This window comes from Lemur catta, chromosome 19 (genome assembly GCF_020740605.2).
Source record: "Lemur catta isolate mLemCat1 chromosome 19, mLemCat1.pri, whole genome shotgun sequence".
NCBI classification, from domain to species: domain Eukaryota; kingdom Metazoa; phylum Chordata; class Mammalia; order Primates; family Lemuridae; genus Lemur; species Lemur catta.
Genome location: NC_059146.1, coordinates 22,579,603 through 22,598,142, shown reverse-complemented (window position 1 = coordinate 22,598,142; position 18,540 = coordinate 22,579,603). Strand labels below are relative to the sequence as shown.

At 50.9% G+C, this 18,540-nt stretch overlaps 1 protein-coding gene across 1 annotated transcript; it reads left to right on the top strand.

The window, feature by feature from the left end:
• Positions 1–14,644: 14,644 nt before the first annotated feature.
• LOC123623766 (kallikrein-2-like) lies at positions 14,645–18,022 on the top strand. Its single transcript, XM_045531031.1, has 3 exons — positions 14,645–15,071; positions 15,178–15,314; positions 16,690–18,022. Exons 1-3 carry the CDS (start codon positions 14,885–14,887, stop codon positions 16,843–16,845), a joined length of 480 nt encoding a protein of 159 aa, XP_045386987.1. The 5' UTR covers positions 14,645–14,884; the 3' UTR covers positions 16,846–18,022.
• Positions 18,023–18,540: the final 518 nt, after the last annotated feature.

Genomic DNA, 18,540 nt, shown 5'->3' with positions numbered 1-18,540 from the left:
AGAGGCCACCCGCTGTTTCAGGCCCACCAACAACACCAAGGTCACTCCCCAGTCCTGGCTGTGCATGGAGCCCCCACTCAAGCTCACAGGGTCCAGGCCCACTACTGAGGTCATTAATCCAAAGTGAGCCTGCAGTGTGGATGCACCAGGATGCCCTTGCCAAGTAAGACTTCTTTGTTGAGGATGGGCAGGTTGGAAGTGTGGGCTGCAGTCCTTGCCATTCATGTGAGAGTAGCTGTGGGTGAGTTTCACTAGGGCTTCTGGGGGCAGAGCTGGGGGAGTGTGTGAGTGAGTGAGTTGTGTGTGTCTGTCCTGCTCCCTGAGTCAAAGCAGAGGGACCTGCTACAGTGGCTAGGAGGGTGGGGCTCAGGAGTGGGACCACAGACCCTTCTCTGGACCTTCTTAGCTCCTGCCTCCTCCACTGCTCTCCCAGAAACAAGTCAGGTGCCCATAACTCTCATTCACATGCCCCTTTCCTCCTCCAGGCTGCTCCACCTGGTCCTTTGGAGAGTTCCCAGCTCTCTTCCATATATTGGGGCAAACACAGCAGGTAGGTTGGCCAGAAACATGCACACACACACACACATACACACACACAGTCTGACATACACACAGCTGCACACAATTGCAGCTCAATCAGTGACAGTCACATCTGCAGAGGGCCTCACTCAGCTTTGTCACACATCACAGTGACATATACAGATGAAGCAACTCATCCAGTGGGAGGTATAGATACACAGGTGTGCAGCCAGTTGCAGACTGAGACACAACCTCACGCTAAAGTTCCTTGTATTCATATTCAGAGACCTATGACACAGATGACAGACTCCATGGGCGAAGTCTAGCGGGTTCCACCTGTGATCTTGATGTTGGCATCTGGGGTGAGGATGGGCATGCAAGTGCATTTGGGGACCTGTACATAGGGAATGTCTATTCTTTCTTTTTCCCTTTTTCCCTGGTCCCTGAAGGAGACACTTGGCTGAGATCCTGGCCATGGTGGCCTTATATCACACCTAGTCTGGGCTGTCCCACCTGGGACAGCAGGCACAGTGGTGTGAGGGGTGGTCAGGGCAGCAACTCCCAGCCATACTCCCCAGGCAGCCCTGCTCACTGCCGCTTAGACAGTGCTCAGGACAAGAGTAGGAGCCATGACCTGGGAAGAAAACCCCTGAGGCAGGACACAGGCCCAGACCCCTCCACTGACAGTTTCCTCTGCCCTTCTAGAATTGTTATCTCTGTCCCTTCTTCAATTCTGTGTTCCCCCTCATTCTTCTGTCTGTGTATCTCTGTGCTGCTGCAGGTATGTGCCTCGGTGTCTCTTAATGGCTTCTCCTCTCTCTGCCTGGTGTCTGTCACTTTGCTTCTTTATGTCTATTGTGGTTTCCTCCTCATTCTCTGTAGACTTCATGAGCAGAGTTTTGACTCAGTTGTACTTCTTAGTCCATGGAATATTGAGGCGACAGTTCATGGGCAGGCCTGCCTGTTGATTTTTTCTTCATTCACTCATTCATTCATTGACTCATACCTTCAGTAACTAGCGTATTTGGTTTCATCCGCACACCTGGGTCCCACCCCCTCCCCAGAGTGTTTAGGACGATCTCTTACGTGACTGTGCTCTAGTGGAGTGCATATTTGTGGCATTTGCTTTAGTTGATGTGTGGGTATTACATTAGAGGTCTCATCCCATGTTCCTACGTCTGTCTCAGGCTAGGTCGTGAGGTCCTACCTTAGGGAAGCATCGAGGCTTCCAACTGAACAGTGTTGGGAGACAATTCTTCAAGGCCCCCTAAGCTTTCTGCATGTCTCTGGAAAAAGGGACTAGCAACTTTTTAGTTCTGGGTTGTGTTTTCAATGATGCTTCTGTAGAGCATCAGAGCACGTTTATTTACTGTGCAGGTAATAAAGATAATGTCCCTCCATAACAGATTTATTGATTGTCCAGGGTGGTAAACGTATGTGCCATCAGGGCAGGTCTGTCCCTGGTCCAAGATAATAAAGATAATATCTCCCTCAAGTTCAAGGGTCAGGCAGATTTCCTTGCAGCTCCGTTGTATGATTGAGGATGTGTAAACGCAGGTTCCCCAGCATTGGCACAAACCACTGTGTGCACAGTGTCCACCTGGGCCACTCTGATCACCCCGTGGGACCTGAGGGACAAGGTGAGCCAATGTGACCATGAACCTCATGGTGCCTGCTGTGCCATGAGTAATAAAGTCCTTTGTCTGTGATGTAAGAGTCTTGTGTGTTCTGCCAATATTTTTAAAACACAGGCAGGCTAACATATTTGTTTGCAGGTAGGTAAAGTCTCTCGTGCTTCAGAGTTCGAGACAAACAGTTGGGCACTAAGACTGCACCTGGCCATCTGGAGAGGGAGGTAGGGGGACCTAGCTGGCTGCAGTGGGCAGGTGGGAACAGGATGGGGGAGGACCCAGAGAGAACCTGACAGGAGTTTAGGAGTGTGGAGGAGGTCTGTGGGACCCCCAGAGATGAGGGTTGGGCCTAATGAAGGCACACAGCCACCTCTTTCATCAGGTTACAGTTAATTTCTCTGGTAGTGGTGTTTGGATTCCCCCTGCACCCACAGTTACCTTAGCCTAGTGTTCTATAAATGGATCAAAGATAGCCTCTGTATACTGGCCCCAATGTTGATTTATTCATAGGGTGCTGACATGCATTACCTGAAAAGCCTATTGTCACAACACTCAACTATGTGCACACGAAGTTACTTAGCAATAGTGCAAACAAGCAGATTTTTAGCCATTGAGAGCCTGCCTGCCTTGCATACCCTGCAAACCCACGCTGAACAGCTGGTGCTGATTGATAAGACCCCACTGTACTTGTAAGGCCCCCTGCAGCTGTGGCCCTCCTGAGCTCCCTTACCCAGCGACTTCCTGCCTGGCTGCTGAGTGCCAACACCTAGATGGGTGAACCTCCTCTCCACCCTCCTCTCCTCTGTGTCGCCTTCCTCCCTTTCTGGATGGTGGCCCCTGTGCATTGATCCACCAGAAGGTGTCATGGCATGGGGGAATGTTCAATGCAAAGCTGTCCAAGTCATGCCTTTATATGCTACTGGCACAGATATTTTTCCTTGATCAGCTCCAAATCCTCAAATTTGCTCCCTGTTGGTGGCTGCTCCTCTCTAAGTCAAAGCCCCCCTCTCTGTCAAATGAGGCCAGCAGAGCCCATTCCATAGGGATGTTGTGAGGATTAGATGAGCATCAATAAGTGTTAATCACCATGCCTGGCACATAGTAAATGCTCAGTAATATTATAAAACACTTGGCACTACATTTCTCATTTGCTTTGTATATGCATTTAAAAAATTTTTTTAGTGTTAACCATGAGGATCACAATTAACATCCTACATTTATAACAAGCTACTTTAAATTGATACCAACTGAACTTTAATAGCATGCAAAAACTGTTGATATGCAGCTCTACCCCCGTTATGTTTTTGTTTTCAGAAATTACATCTTTAACCATTGTGTGTCCAATAAAATAATTATTTCAAGCATTTGTTTCTTCAATGAAGTAGGAAATTAAAAAGTGGAGTTAGGAACCAAAAATACAATAGGACTAGCTTTTATATTAATATTTACCTATGTAGTTACCTGTCTGGAGATACTGATTTCTTTGTGTGGCTGTGTAGTGTCATTTCAGTTCAACCGGAAGGACTCGTTTTAGAGTTTCTTGTAGACAGATGTTCTGGTGACCTCCCCTCTCAGCTTTTGTTTATCTTGAAATATCTTAATTTCTCACTCATTTTTGAAGGATATTTTTTTCAGATGAACAATTCTTGTTCAATAACTTTTTTTTTGTTTTTCCACTTTAAATATGTCATCCTATATCTTTAGCTTTCACGTGTTGTGATGAATAATTAGCTGTTGAGAATCCCTTGTACACGATCAAATCAGTTGCTTCTCTCTTGTGTTTTTCTCTCATTATGTTTTTCTTTTAAAAACTTAGTTATAATATATCTTGGTATTAATATTTTCTACTGTGTCTTCCTTGGAGTTTCTGAGGATGTAAATCCATGCCTTGAATCAAATTTGGGAAGTTTTTGGCTGTTATTTTTTCAAATATTTTTTTCTTCCTTCTTCTCTGTCTGTTCTGCTTCTGAGACTCCCATAATGTGTATGTTGGTCCACTTAATGTTGTCCTCCATGTCCCTTTGGCCTTGTTCACTGTTCTTCATTCTTTTTTCTTTTGTTCCTCAAACTGATTGGCTCTGTGTTGTGTTATTCCTTTAACACTTAGCCAGGTCTTTTGCGATTCTGCCTTTGCCTTTACTTCCTGCTGGTGCTCAGCCTAGAGACCAGTCAGAGGTGAAAGCTTAGGACCTCTTCCCATCTTTTCTGAGTATGTAATCTGTTCTGAGCATGACCATGGATTTTGAATTTCCCAGCACAAACAGGCCCTTTTAAATGTCCCCATTTGCCAAGATACTGTCTCCCATTTCCCCCCAGGCTTTAGGTAGTCCATTTTGTGTCTCAACTGTAATCTTTTGTCCCAGACAGCATCGAGTTTTTGTTTGCCTTGTGAGTAAAAACCCACAGCAATTGTTTTTGAACAGTCTCTGCCATTTTTCCTCCCTGAGTGATTTCTGGTTCAGAGCAACAGAGACAAGTGTCCTGCCTCAGGGCCTCAGGTAGTCCATAAACAGGGTAGGAGAGAAAACACAATAATTTGTGGATAAGGTCTGCTCTGCTCTCACCAGAATCAGGGGCCAGGGTCCCACACTGGGAATGCAGGCTGCTGTCTTCAAGATGGTCACTGAACCAGGCAAGGGGTGGATGGAGGCCAGTTAAAAATTCTACAAAGCTTTCTTAGTACTTCTAAGTTAGGGTTGGGGTTTTTAACTGCCCTCAATCCCCACAGTCACACTGTCCCTATCTCTCCTCCCTGCCCCCAGAGATTCCCCCTGAGCAAGTTCTCTATCATTACAAAGTCCCATGTCTTCTAAAATAGAGTTGAGGTCCCAATGGCCCTCACTCCTCATTCTCCAGATCTGGGCACTTAAGATCCCAGGGCTCCTGAATGACCTGCTCTCCCATATCGAGAGCATCCTCACCGCAAAATACAATCCCTTACACCAGCCTCATAAAATATTTAGGTCTCATGTGCCAGGTTCATGTGCCTCAAGGTTCAGTGGCCTTGAAAATAACATTTTGGGATTTAAAAAGAGAATGAACAAGTTGGTTATCTCTGCTGCTCAGTAAAACCAGAAGAGGGCATGTGGGGCCAGCCCTAGCTGTGTGTCAAGACCTTGATATAATCTTCCTTCTTTCCTAGCTGAGGAAACAGAGAAGCTCCCAGAATAATGAGCAAGATGGGAGTGGACACAGATAATAAAAATTTAAGGCCATAAGTTCTGGGTAGAAGGATGTACTCAGCCAGAGGTTGGATCCCTGACACTTCCTCACATACATAGAAGTTCCCACGTGCAGTGAAGTGTGCCTGAGCTTGTGTGAGGGCCTCCTAGATCCAGTACTCCATCTCCATTTTATTCCAATCTACAACCTCAACCAAGACCCAACCCAACTCAGCCCCACCCAATCCAAATGAACCCCACAGAAACCCAGACAACTCAACCAAATATAACCCAACCCAGACCAGCCACACTACACACAATCCCCACCCAAGTCAACTCAGCCCTACCCAACTTAACCCAAACCAATCAGAACCCACCTCATACAACCTCAGTGCAACTCAACTCAACCCACCCAATTTAATCTAACCCAACCCACTCCCCACACCTTCCCCATCCAAAATGAAACTGAACTCATGCCGATCCTCACATACAACTCTACCAAACCCTATCTCCATGTCTTCCGCATCCCAAACCAAACCTCCCTCATGACTCCCAGCATGACTCTCATCCCCAATTCAGTCCCCACATAGTTCCTGTCCAAAAGCAAACCAAACCCATTCCCATCTCCACCCCCAACCATGGCATCCCAATCCAAACCGAACATTGTCAATCCCAAACCCAACCCATGCACAGTCCTGGCTCTGCCTCTTATCCAGCTCCAACTTTACCCCTATTAACTGCTCTTTTTTATTTCATTCACAAGCCTACCTCTGGTATGTTCTCCCACCTGATGCAAATCAAATCCAAACCCACTGCCACTCGCAAACCTGCCCCATCCCTCTTCTCACTCTGATGGCCTAGTCTCAGCTCTGACCTCACAGCAATTCATACCTCCACATTCCACACCTGCAGGCACCATGGTGTTCATCATGCACCCTGGGTGGTCCCCATTACAAAGTATGGCGGAGAGAATGCTGATGCATCTGGGAGACTCACTGGAGAGGACAGTGGAGTTGGAGAAGATCCATAAGTTCTGGTGTTTATCGCCTTTGACAAGGAGCCCCGATGTCTAGGGTTCCTTGAGGGCCAACATCCGCCCCTCTCATGCACTTTGCGACACAAGGCTCCCTGTGGCTTCCTGGTGTGGCACCAGGCCCCAGCCCAACACCATGCAGGCCGAAGCCACCAGCAGTAGGTGTGGGCAGCACCCGGGGAGGCGCGTCAAGAAGTGACAAAGAGCTCACAGCGGTTCTGGGCCATTGTGCTTGCGCAGATTCTGTTCTTCCGGGCATATTCTCAAGGAGCTGTGTGGGCTGGTGGTTCCCTGCAAGCTGAGTGATGGACAGTCCAAAGAGTGGGCAACCTGGAGTCTTCTGACCCTTTGGGAATCTGGAGCTCCTATTATCCTCATCCAGGACTCCAAATCCAATGGTTCCAGCCCCTGTCCCGCAGGGAGCAAGGTGTCCCATGCCACAGGCATCTGGACTCAACCTCCAGGCTCTGCCCCCACAACGGGCAGATTCTCAGCCCCTTAGGCTATTCCCAAACCAGGACTTCGGAAATGAGACGTTACCAGTCTCCTTCATTTTCCCTCAGGGACCTAAAATTTGGGCCCTATAACCTCTTTGCCCAGAGGCCAGGCCTATAGCTTCTCCCTCTTTCAGAACCCAGGAGTCTGGGACCCCTCCTTCCTCACACCCAGCAGTCCAGACTCTACCTTCTGCCTCCCCCAACACCCAGGCTTTCTGACCCCCAGTCACGCACCCTTAGGACCTGCCTTCATACCTGGGTTTGCAGTGGGTGGGGGACAGCACCCAGTGTGATTGAGAAGCACCACGAAGTGCCCCTCTTCGGAGAGGGCCACTTGCCTTGGTTGAGGGTGGGGCGCACACTCCTCACCTTCCGGGACCTTGTCACTATTGTCAACTAAAAAAAATCACAACATTTATAAATCTAGCAAGGAGAGCTTTATTTCTTATAAAGGGTTACACCCTGCAGGCTAGCCCTGCTGCAAAGCAGGGGCTTTGAGGTGGGTGTGGGGTGGAACAGGGATTTATGCTGAACGGCCAAGTATACATACTTAACAGGTTATAGGAGGAGGTATGAATATTCATGAAAGGGTGTCCTGTGCATGTGTAATAAGCAAACATATATGTCCCATGTTCACTTTGGGGTGGAGACTTAACTTTTAAATGTATTACAGTTAGGGCCTATATATCAAAAGGTGAAGGCTCTTGTGGCAGTTAGAACATAGTTTATTCTTGAAGCATAGGGGTGCGTGACTTAAGCCTTCCCAGGCATGCCCTCGGGCCTTGCTTATAATTTGGTATCTTATTGCCATAGTCTGTTCCATTGGTCTTGCGACCTCTACTTTAACACTATCCTGGGCCGCTGAGAGAGGGGATAAAGGATCTCTGAGGACAGGGGCCTTTCCTTCGCCCCTGCCCGTTCTCTGGCCCCCTCCCTCCTCCATTTTCTTCATGGATGCCTCTACCAATTTCTGCAGAACTCTCTGATTTTTTAGATGAACCACTGGCCCCTCTCTCTAGCTTTTCCTCTGCCTGTTATCACCAGAACTTTCCTGTCTCACCCCTACCCCATTTTCTGCAGGGCCTGTGAGAGAGACGGGGAGGGAAAAGGACCAGCGGGCAAAAGCTCCCTGTGACTGGAGGACCTGTACAGGAGCACTAGGTACAGGTTCAGACAGGGGGTTGACTGGAACCAGTCGTTCAAGGTCACCCATCTGTCACTGTAAAATAATAAGAACTATCTATCTATCTGTCTGTCTGTGAGGATCAGTTGTCATGTGTGTGAGGTATTAGCACATGCCTGGCTATGGGAAGTGCCCTAAAAGTGTGTGCTAGCATTGCTAAGTGCTTACAATGTGTCAGGCATGACTCTCAGCACTTACGGACACTCATGTAATCTTCACAACATCCCTGTGGGGTAGGCACTACTGGCCTCATTTGACAGAAGAAGGGGCTATGGTTCCGGGTGGGGGGGGGGACACTAGGTCAGGGTCACTCTGGATGCAGGGGACTCCAGATCATGATCAGTTACTACCTGCAGAGAAATTAATTATGGCCTGAGGTCCTGGTCCTGGAGAGGGTGGGGTGGACTTTCATTAGCCCCCTACCCAGACCCTTGTCTTTGGGGCTCTCTCAGACGTCCTCTATGATAACCAGGGTCCTATCATACTCTCTTAATGCCCTCTCCTCTCCCTGACCCCCACCTGCCCACTGCACCCAGCTGGGGCCCCTCCTACCTCCATCCCCAGTTAACTAGGTGCAGCCTCAGTGCCTAAATGTTTGTCAAGAACGTTGAAGGAGCTCACATTTTACTGACTTGCAAACAAATACATTAACTTGCCGCAGTTTTGTGAATGCTGGCAAAACACATAAGACTCCTGGTGTAGAGACAAAGGACTTTATTACTCACAGCTCAGCAGACAGCATGAGGTTCATGTTCACATAGTACACCTTGCCCCCCAGATCCTATGGGGTGATCACAGTAGTCCAGGCAGATGCTGTGCACACAGTGGTTTGTGCCACTGGTGAGGAACCTGAGCTTCGGAATCCTCAATCTTATAAGGAGGCTGCTTGAAACCCTGCCCAGCCTCTATCCCTGATGGAGATACCATCTTTATCATCCTGAACTGGAAACAGACCTCCTCGGGAGGGACACATTGTATTTATTGTCCCGTACAGCAAACAAATCTGTTGCAAGAAAGACATTATCTGTATTATCTAAGACAGTAAGCAAACCTGGATCTGAGGGAGATACCATCTTGAAAGACTGCCTGCTATACAAACATCCTTGAAAGGACAGTCCAGAAGAAAAAAAAAAAAGATGTTAATGCTTTTGCTCAGAAGACACACAGAAAAGTGAGAGAACCATGGAGAATTGTCTCCCAACACTGTTCAGTCTGAGCTTTCCTCCCTTGTCTGCAGGACAATCTCAACATTCCATCATTAAACACTTTGTCTACCACATCCTGCTTCTCCAGGTCTAACCAAGGTTCTAGGTGCAGTTTCCCCACAGCACCCTATTGCCAAGCCCAGAATACGGGCATACGGGCAGTGCCCAAGATCCTGAGGGGCATGGCTGCAGTCAAAACGTCTGGGTTTGAATGGGGAGGGGTTCTGAAGGGGGAAGAGGCTGGAGGTCAAGGTTCTGGGTGAGGATGAGTGTGGGTTCTGAACCCTGAGGTCCCTGAGGGAAGAGAGAGGAGACTGGGAAAGTCCTATCTCCTAAGGAACACGTGGGAATGGCCTAAGCGGGCTTTAGGAATACTGTATCCTGAGGAAGGAAAGGCTGGAGCCTGAGAGGTTGAGTTCCCCTTGTGTGTGGTTTGCGACTCCTCGGTCCCTGAGGGGCAGGGGCTGAAACCATTGGCTCCAGGCTTTGGGGTGACAGTAATGAGATCTCCAGATCCCATAAAATGGGAGGACCATGAGTTCCCCATTCCTTGATCGCTCCACCGACCCCTCACTCCACTTCAGGATAATCACCACATGCCCAGCTCCAGTAGAATGCGGGGGCAGGGGCGGGGGTGGGGGAAGGGGGGAAAAGCACAATATGCGCATGCGCAGACTTCCCAGATTCCTATGGGCTATACACGCATCCCCAGCAGCTGCGCTGTAAGGGGATTGGCCACTACCATGATGTCATGTTGCTGCGACTAGGCCGGCCAGCGTGCCTCTCCAGTCATATGCCAGTGGTGGAACTGCCCACATCTGCACCCTCGTGGGTGCGGCCTGCACTGCACAGTGTCAGCCTGGGGCTTGGTGTCAGGGAGCCCGGGACCACAGGGAACCACCCTGAAAGGTGTCTGAGAATGGCCAGATGTTGCCGTCCAAGAAAACTCAAGGGCTTCTGGGCGGAGGAGACAGGGTCCTGAACCTACGGGTTTGTTTCGAGTCCACTGTCCTCCCCAGTGAGACTCCCAGATACACTGCATTGTGCCAACATCAGCATTATCTCTGCCACATCTTGTAACAAGGACTACTCAGGGCACCTGACGAGCACCATGGTGTGTGCAGGCATGGAGGCTGGAGGCATGAACTGCTGTGAGGTCAGGGCCTAGAGGGCACCACCGGGGGCGAGTTTGAGAGCTGGGGTGTGATTGTGTTTGGTCTCCTTTGGCCAGGCAAAGTGCTGGGTGTAGATTTGAGGTTGGAGTATGAAGACCAGTTAGAAGGGAGGGTGAGGTTGGAGTTGGGTTAGAGATAGGGTAAGATTGTGCTTGGGCTGGGTTTGGGACTGAGGATGTTGGAGTGGTTGGGATGGCATGAATTTGGATGTAAATAGGTTTGGTTTGATGTTTTATGGAAATCCGTGGGGATTGAATTGGGGATAAGAGTAAGTTTGGTTTCAGAAGTAGAATATATGGAGGTACGTATTGGGTTGTGTTGGATGTGTGGATTGGAATGAGCTTGGTTTGATATTAAATGGGGAAGATTTAGGGGTTGGGTTATGTTAGGTTAAGTTGGGTTGGGTTGATGTGTTTGGTTGGGGTTGTGTGTGATGTGGTTGGATTGGTTGAGGTTTGGGTGGGAATGAGGATATGCTTGGAAACACGGGATCCAGGAGGTCCTCACTGAAGCTGAAGCAAACGTCCTTTCACAGAATGGTTGCAGGGAACCCTTGATCTATGTGTGGGGGAGGTCAGGCCCACTGGCTGAGTATATCCTGTTATCCCAGTCCTTATGGTCTTAGATTTTAAGTATCTGAGTCCTCTTCTGTCTCTCTCACTATGCTTACAGTTTATCTGGTCCCTTACCTAGGAAAGGGAGAAGATTTTGTCAAGTTTTTGAGACACATCTGGGGCTGGATCCATGTGAGCTGCTGTGGTTTTATGGAACATCTGAAATGAGCAACTTTTTGGAATGTGGGAAGTCTAATAGAGTTAACAGTGGAGGTGGGAGGGCTCTTGTTCCAGATTCTCTTCTGAGACCCCAAACTATGATTTTCAATGCCACTTAATCTTGAGGTGCATAAACCTGGGCTTCTGAGAAATAACCATTTTGTTGAGGGAAGGGCGTTGCACTTTGAATGAGGACACTCCTGACCTGGGAGGGCATGTCAACAGGGATCCTTGGTGCACAGTTAGAGTTCATAGATCTGGAGAACAAAGTGGGGAACCTTCGAGTCCCACATCAGTTGCAGAACATTGAATTTTGAAATGCTAGGGAACTTGGTCTGGGAGGAGACTTTATTTCTGGATTGGAAGGTGTTAGGTGAGTGGGTCTATGGGACTACAAGGTTATATAACAAGAGGAGCAATAGATTTGGGGAACTAGATTCTGAATGTGGGAGTGCAAGAAACAGAGAGTTCTGAATGTCAAGGCTTCTATTTCAGGGACATGAGAAGTTGGAGGTCTAACATCTTGGTTCAGAGTGGTATAGGGATCAGGGAGTGTCACAACACCATGGTACTGGTATTTCAGGGCACCTTGTGTCTTGGGGTGCAAAAGATTTACTTTGGGCTTAGGCACATGAGACTTTGCATTACAAATCAGTGATTTGTCTCAACCCCTCTTCCTGTTCATCCTTCTCTGCCTCTGTCCTCTAGATCAAGTCTCCATGAGCTACTGGCCTTGCTCCATCTGGTCTCAGACCCTGGGAATGCACCCAGGGTGATCTAGTATCTGCAGAACAACTAGTGCTGGCTTTCCCTCCCCTTCCACAGCTGTGGGTGTGGGAGGGGATTGTTCAGCCTCCAGTGGCATGGGGAGGGCTTGGCCAACATTTGGGTGCCAGCAGGGGAGGAGTGAAGTCCTGGGGAGTGAAGGCTTTATAGGGCTCCTCAGGGACCTCTAGGCTCAGGCTCACCACCTGCCTGTGGACAGCTCTGTCACCATGTGGTTCCTGGTTTTCTCCCTCACCCTGTCCCTGGAGTGGACTGGTGAGACAGATGGGGGATGCGGGAGGGGGTGCAGGCCCTGACTCTCACGCTGAAGTCCCTTCCTCCCACCCAGCATCCAGCCCCGTCCCTCCAGCCCACAGTCTACCCCAGACCAGGGTGCCAGGCTCTTCCCTACCTTCCCCAGCCCCTCCATGCTGTCACAGTCCTCATTCCCGCGCTAGGTCCCTGCTCCTTCCTGCTTACCCCAGAACTTTTCCCCCTTGCCCAGCGAACTCCCTACTCACAGCTGCTTTTCCAAAGGGGCAGATCCTGGGCCATCTCTGTATCTCTTTGTGGGACTCAAAATCTTCCAAGGACCTCTGTCAATGCCATTGGTTCTTTGGACCCTGATCACTGGTCTGCCCCCTCAGCCCCTAAATCCTACCACATTCTACTGACTTTTCCCAGCCACTGTGAGCACTCAACCCTGTCCCCTAGATCTTGACATCTGGCCTACCAATCCTGCTCCTAGGAAACCCGATTCCACCCCAACTTCTTCCCAGCCAGGCTATATGGCTTGGGACAACACGTGGTCCCCCTCATCTGGCATTGGGGTTCTGAGAACTCCCCCTTCTCCCTTTGCTCCAGACCTTCCCTTCATGGGCCAGCCTTGTCTCCAGGAAGAGCATGGACAACTCCAACCACACTGCCAGCTCTCCAAGAACTGGTTCCCTAAATCCACATCCCTTTCAAAACCTCAGAAACCCAACCCAGGCCCAGAATGTTTCCTCAACCCGGGACTCTGTAAACCCTGCAAATCTACCTCTCCCAGCAACTGAACCCCTCCATGGGGCACTGCCTCCTGGTTTCTAAAACCCCTTATCCTTTCAGGACCCACAGCTTCCACCACAGTTGACCTTCTCCCAGCCCAAGACTCTGAGTCACCCCGAATAACCTGACCCCAGACTTGATCCCTGCTCCAGACGCTGCCTTAGTACTTGATCCCTGGGGTCTGCTCTGTGCTCAGAGCATAAACTCTCCCCACCCAGAACCAACCACCAAGCTGCAAACCTAGGGATGGCTCTAGAATTCCAGTCTCTTCCCAAGACCCCTTGCCTGTGTCCTTGGACCCCCAACCCCGGTCCTCTGCCTCCATGGCCTGCCAAGCACAGCACAGCTCCCTCTGCTGGCCCAGTCCTCCAGCCCCTCCTGCCAACTTTGAACCCCTCTAACCCAGAACCCCCTCTGCAGGTGCTGCACCCCTCATCCAGTCCCGGGTTGTGGGAGGCTGGGAGTGTGAGAACCATTCCCAACCCTGGCAGGTGGCTGTGATCCGTCATGGCTTCGCACAGTGTGGGGGTGTCCTGGTGCACCCCCAGTGGGTACTCACAGCCGCCCATTGCATCAGCCGGTGAGTTGGGAACAGAGGGAGTGTCTGTTCCCCTCAGGAACAACAGCTGGGCAACTCCACTGGGGTAACCTCAGGCAAGGCTGGGGGATGGAGGGAGAGAGAGAAGGTTCTGGTCCAGGTGCATGGGGAGACAGAGCTGGGGCTGGACCACCCTCCCATGGCTGCCGGGTTCTCTCTCTGGATCTCTGTGTGTGTCCTTTTCTGGCTCTGGTTTTGTGTCTGACTGTCACTGTGTTTTGGTCTCTGTCTCCCTCTCTGTCTCCCTATCTCTGTGTCTTCCCTATCTCTGATCCTCTCTGGGTCACTCTGTGGTCACCTCTGTCACCATGGGTCTCACCCTCCATCTCTCTGCCCATTTCTCTCCCTGGGTCTCTGTCCCACCCCCTCCCCCATCACCACTGAACACTCATCCAGGATGGGCCTACGGGGACCCGAGAGAAGGAAGGGCTTTAGCCCCAACATGTGTGCATGAGGGGGCGCCTCTCACTCTGCCCAGCCCCCCTCAGGACATCAGTCCACTCTGGGGAGACGCAGGGAAGGGCTAGTTTCAGCTGGAGCTGGGTGGGACCATTGAGGGAGAAGGAAGGAGAAGAGGGATGGTGAGGGTGAGGGTGGTGGCAGGGAAATGGGGACGAGACCGTGGGCTCTGGGCCAGGTCCTCTAGGGAGCCAGCACAGCCCCAGCTGCAGCTGAGCCGCTCTCAGGCCTCCCCTCCCCTGCCAAGGCCCCCCTTTTCTCTGTCACACCCCAGACTCCTGGCTTCCTCTCTGCCTCTGGCCCTCACTCTCCCTGACTTCCTGCCTCCCGTTGTCATTGGATGTTCCTCACACCTTCCCTGTTCTGCTCTCTCCTTCCTCTTCCCTGTGTGTTTCTCGCTGCCTCTGCCTTTCCTGTTTTTCAGCCTCTTTTTTGCTCCTTTTGTTGTTTCTCACTGTTCTCCCCTCTGCCTTTCTCAATCCCTCTGTCCTTCTGAGCTCTTTCTTTCCCACTTCGTCTCTCTTGCTTTTTGTGTTTGCCTTTCCTGGGGTCACACTCCTTTGTTTTCTACCTCACTGTCTGTATTTCACCGTGACTGTATCTCCTCAACTCCTGTGTTGTTTTTTTTTTTTCTTCATTGTTTCTTCTTCTCTCTTTTGGGACCATCTCCCTGCTCCCTGCCCTGTCTCCCTTTGCCCACCGTCCACTCTGCTCATCCGTCCATCCCCCTCCTCCCAGCAACAGTCAGGTCTGGCTGGGCCGCCACAGCCTACGTAAGCACGAAGACACAGGCCAGGTGGTCACCGTCAACCGCAGCTTCCCACACCCGCACTACAATATGAGCCTCCTGGGGCGCCAAGTATTTGGGCCAGATGATGACAGCAGCCACGACATCATGCTGCTCCACCTGTCAAATCCTGCCAAGATCACAGACTCCGTGAAGGTCCTGGACCTGCCCACCCGGGAGCCAGAAGTGGGGAGCACCTGCTATGCCTCCGGCTGGGGCAGCATCCAACCAAAGAAGTGTATGCCTGGGCCAGACGGTGCAGCCCGGAGCCCAGTGCCTGAGGGAGGAGGGGCCCAGGGACCAGGTGGGGTCTGACGACAGCCCTGTTTTTCCCTGACCCATAGTCTTACGCCCAGAGGCTCTCCAGTGTGTGGACCTCGAGCTCCTGTCCAATGACAAGTGTGAAGAAGCTTACTATGAAAAGGTGACAGAGTTCATGTTGTGTGCTGGCCACTGGGATGGCAAGAAAGACACCTGTTCGGTGAGCCACCCCTCCCCTTATGATCTTGAGGGGAGAGGAGAGAGGGGACCCTGATTCTGGGCAGGGATCTGAAAGCTAACCCAGTATCTGCTTCCACTGCTCTGCGTCTGCACCCCTACCCCCAGGTCCTCATCTCCCTCCCTGCTGCCCCCTTTCCTTACTCCCTGGAGGCACCACCTGATTCTCACAGCATCATCCACCTGTTCCTCCGTCCAACACACGCGCCCTGGGCATCTGCTCCGTGCCCTGCACTGCCCTAGACCCCGGGAAGACAGCAGTGGGCAGACGGAGCAGCCCCTCCCCTGTGAAGCCCCATTAGGGAGGGGCAAAGGCAGGAACAGGGAACATAGCACAGAAACGATGGAGGGTGTCAGGAGGTGATGGGGCTCTGGGGGCAGGGAGGACGGGGACAGTGTGACTGTGGGGACCTCATGCAGAAGGTGGGCGTGAGCAAACGCCTGAGGCAGGTGAGGGGTGAGCCAGCATCTGGGGAGGAGCAGAGGGAGCAGCAGGTGCCGGGTCGAGGGGAGAGGGTTGGAGGGTGTGAGGAGCAGCAAGCACTCACCGTACAAATGACTCAAATAACAGGGCTGGGGGGGGGTGGACGGGAGAGGCCTCGGAGGAAGCCGGGGCCCATCCTGCAGGGCCTGCCCTGGGCCGCCTGAGGACGCTGCTTTTCCTCTGAGGACTCGGGAGCTGTGGAGGGTGCTGGGCAGAAGGTGGATGGGGCTGACTCAGGTGTCCACAGGCTGCCACTGGCCCCTGTGTGGGGATCAGACTGCAGGGAGCAAGCGGGGCAGAGGCCAGGGAGGGAGTGAGGCTGGGGCTGGTGGGGAGTGGCAGCTCCAGGCCTCATCCCCACCTGGCCCCTCACCAGCCTCCCCCACAGGCACCTGGCCCTCAGCCTCTTCCCCTGTAATCCATCTCCCTCCTGGCTCCAAAAGTGACCTTGCCCCAGCCCTGCTCACAGCCCTCCATGGCTCCCCAGAGCCCTGGGAAGGGAGCTTTCTAGTCAGAGAAAGCTTCTTGGCGAGATGGCCTCTGGGATGAGCCCTGGAGTCGGGGTGCTGCAGATGGTCCCGCTTCTCTCCCCACTGACCTGTGCAGGGACTGTCCTGGACCCTGCCCCCTGCACAGGAGCTGGTCCCTGATGTTCCTTTCCTGTTGGCCAGGACTCAAGCCACTGTCCCATCTGTTGGAATCCCTGCCACTCCCTGCTTCCTCGGGGAGTGGGCTCTGGAGACATTTCTCTCTTTCCCTGTAGCTGGGAAATCGCTATAATCATCCGCCGGCCCGCATGTGAGAGTTGGGGCTCCCAAGGAAGAAACTGGGGCTGAACTTTCTCATTTTCTGTCTCTCTGCCTTTTACCCTTAGGGTGACTCAGGGGGCCCACTCATTTGTAACGGCATGCTTCAGGGTCTCACGTCATGGGGCACTCAGCCATGTGCTAAGCCCCAGAAGCCTGCCCTGTACACCAAGCTGTGGACTTATCAGGAGTGGATCAAGGACACCATCGCTGCCAATCCCTGAGTGCCCCTCTCCTACCCCCTACCACTAGTAAAATCGAGTACACGTCAGTTCTGAAATCATCCAGCCTTTCTAAATGCTGGGTTACCTGGAAGCTTGGAACTCACCTGGCCAAAGCTAGAGCCAGCCCAGTTCTCCTAGCCTGTGTCCTCAAGTGTGGAGTCAGGGTCTGACACAGGTGGAGACTAGTGTTTCTCAGACGGTTGTAATTTTCTCCTCTCCACTCTCTCCGGGAACACTGGCAATGTCTGAAGAATTCTTCTTACTCAGGTTCTTCAAGGATACACATAAGGACGTGGGTGGCTGTGTTACTTGCGTGGTGCAGAGATGGAGGAGGAGTGGAGTTCACCCTGGGAGAGTGGATAGTGACACTTGGTGGATGCTTTCCATGGCCACCAAGTAGAAGCTGGAGGCACAACACACCAGACTTACACACAGTGAGGATGAAGCTTAAAGTATAATCCACCTTGTCCTGGGTCACTGGGAAGCCTAGAGAAGGTTGCGAGCAGAGGAGGGAGGGTCCTCCTATCTTGTGGGGAGACAGGCTCAGGGAAGAGCCTGGAATCCCTGGAAGCTGATCCATTATGGGGGGGCATGGGGGTCCCCCAAACCAGCCTCAGATTTGTTGATTTCCCAGCAGTGCTCACAGAACTCAAAAGAGCTGTTACACTATGGTTTATTGTTGTTTGTCACAGTGACAGGAAACAGATTAAAATCAGCAAAGGAAACAGGCGTATAGGTCGGAGTGTGGGGAAAACGGGAAAACTTAGTTGTTCTCTCCCAGTGGAATGTTATAGATGCACTTAATTCTCCCAGCAAAGTTGTGTGGCAGCACTTATGAAGTATTTCAGACTAAGGAAGCTCACCTGAGCCTTAGTGTCCAGCGTTCTTACTGGGGGTCTGTACAGTAGGCATGGAGTGCTCGAATGGTTCAGTCCCCAGTCTCTCCAAAGGTCAGACTGGTAGAGCATGGCCCAGAGTCCCAGACATACAAAAACAGGCATTCGTCGTAAATTGCATTCTTAGCATTAATTGTCTGGCATGGCCCAAGGCCCCAGACATACCAAAACACTCTTAGCAAAACATTCTAAGGGAGCGGTGGGGAACTGCAGGCTTAAGGCCACATGTGGCTGTGTAGGTCCTTAAGTGCAGCCTTTTGACTGAATCCACATTTTACAGAATAAATCCTTTTATTTTTACTAATACATTTTTGTTCATCTTTTGTATTTTTATTTTCTTTTTAAAATGAACATATTTAAAATACCAAAGAATAAAATAAGTTTCAATGAAATAATCCTTCCAGATTGACTGGCACAATTAGAACATTAGTAAGCCATAGGGCTAAATTGACAGCTGCTATACTCATGACTTAGTTCTAATTTCCCCCATCTGATTGGCACCACTACCACATGAGGCTGGTTGGTGAGAATTTGTGGGAGTCAAGTACACCAGTCTGTTATCAGCTTTTGACAGTGGTGCACTGTGTTTCTGTTTGAAGTGGAATTTGTGAATAGTTCCAAAGCTTGACAGTGTTTTTTAATTCTGTCTGCTTAACAGTCCATCATGTCAAAGAAGACCAAGAGAATGTTGAAGGAAGAGAACAGATTTTTTAATGAGGATTGGGAATTGCAGTATTATCTTGTTTCTGCTAAAAATAAGATGATTTGCTTTCTCTGTGATACTGCAATATCAACATTA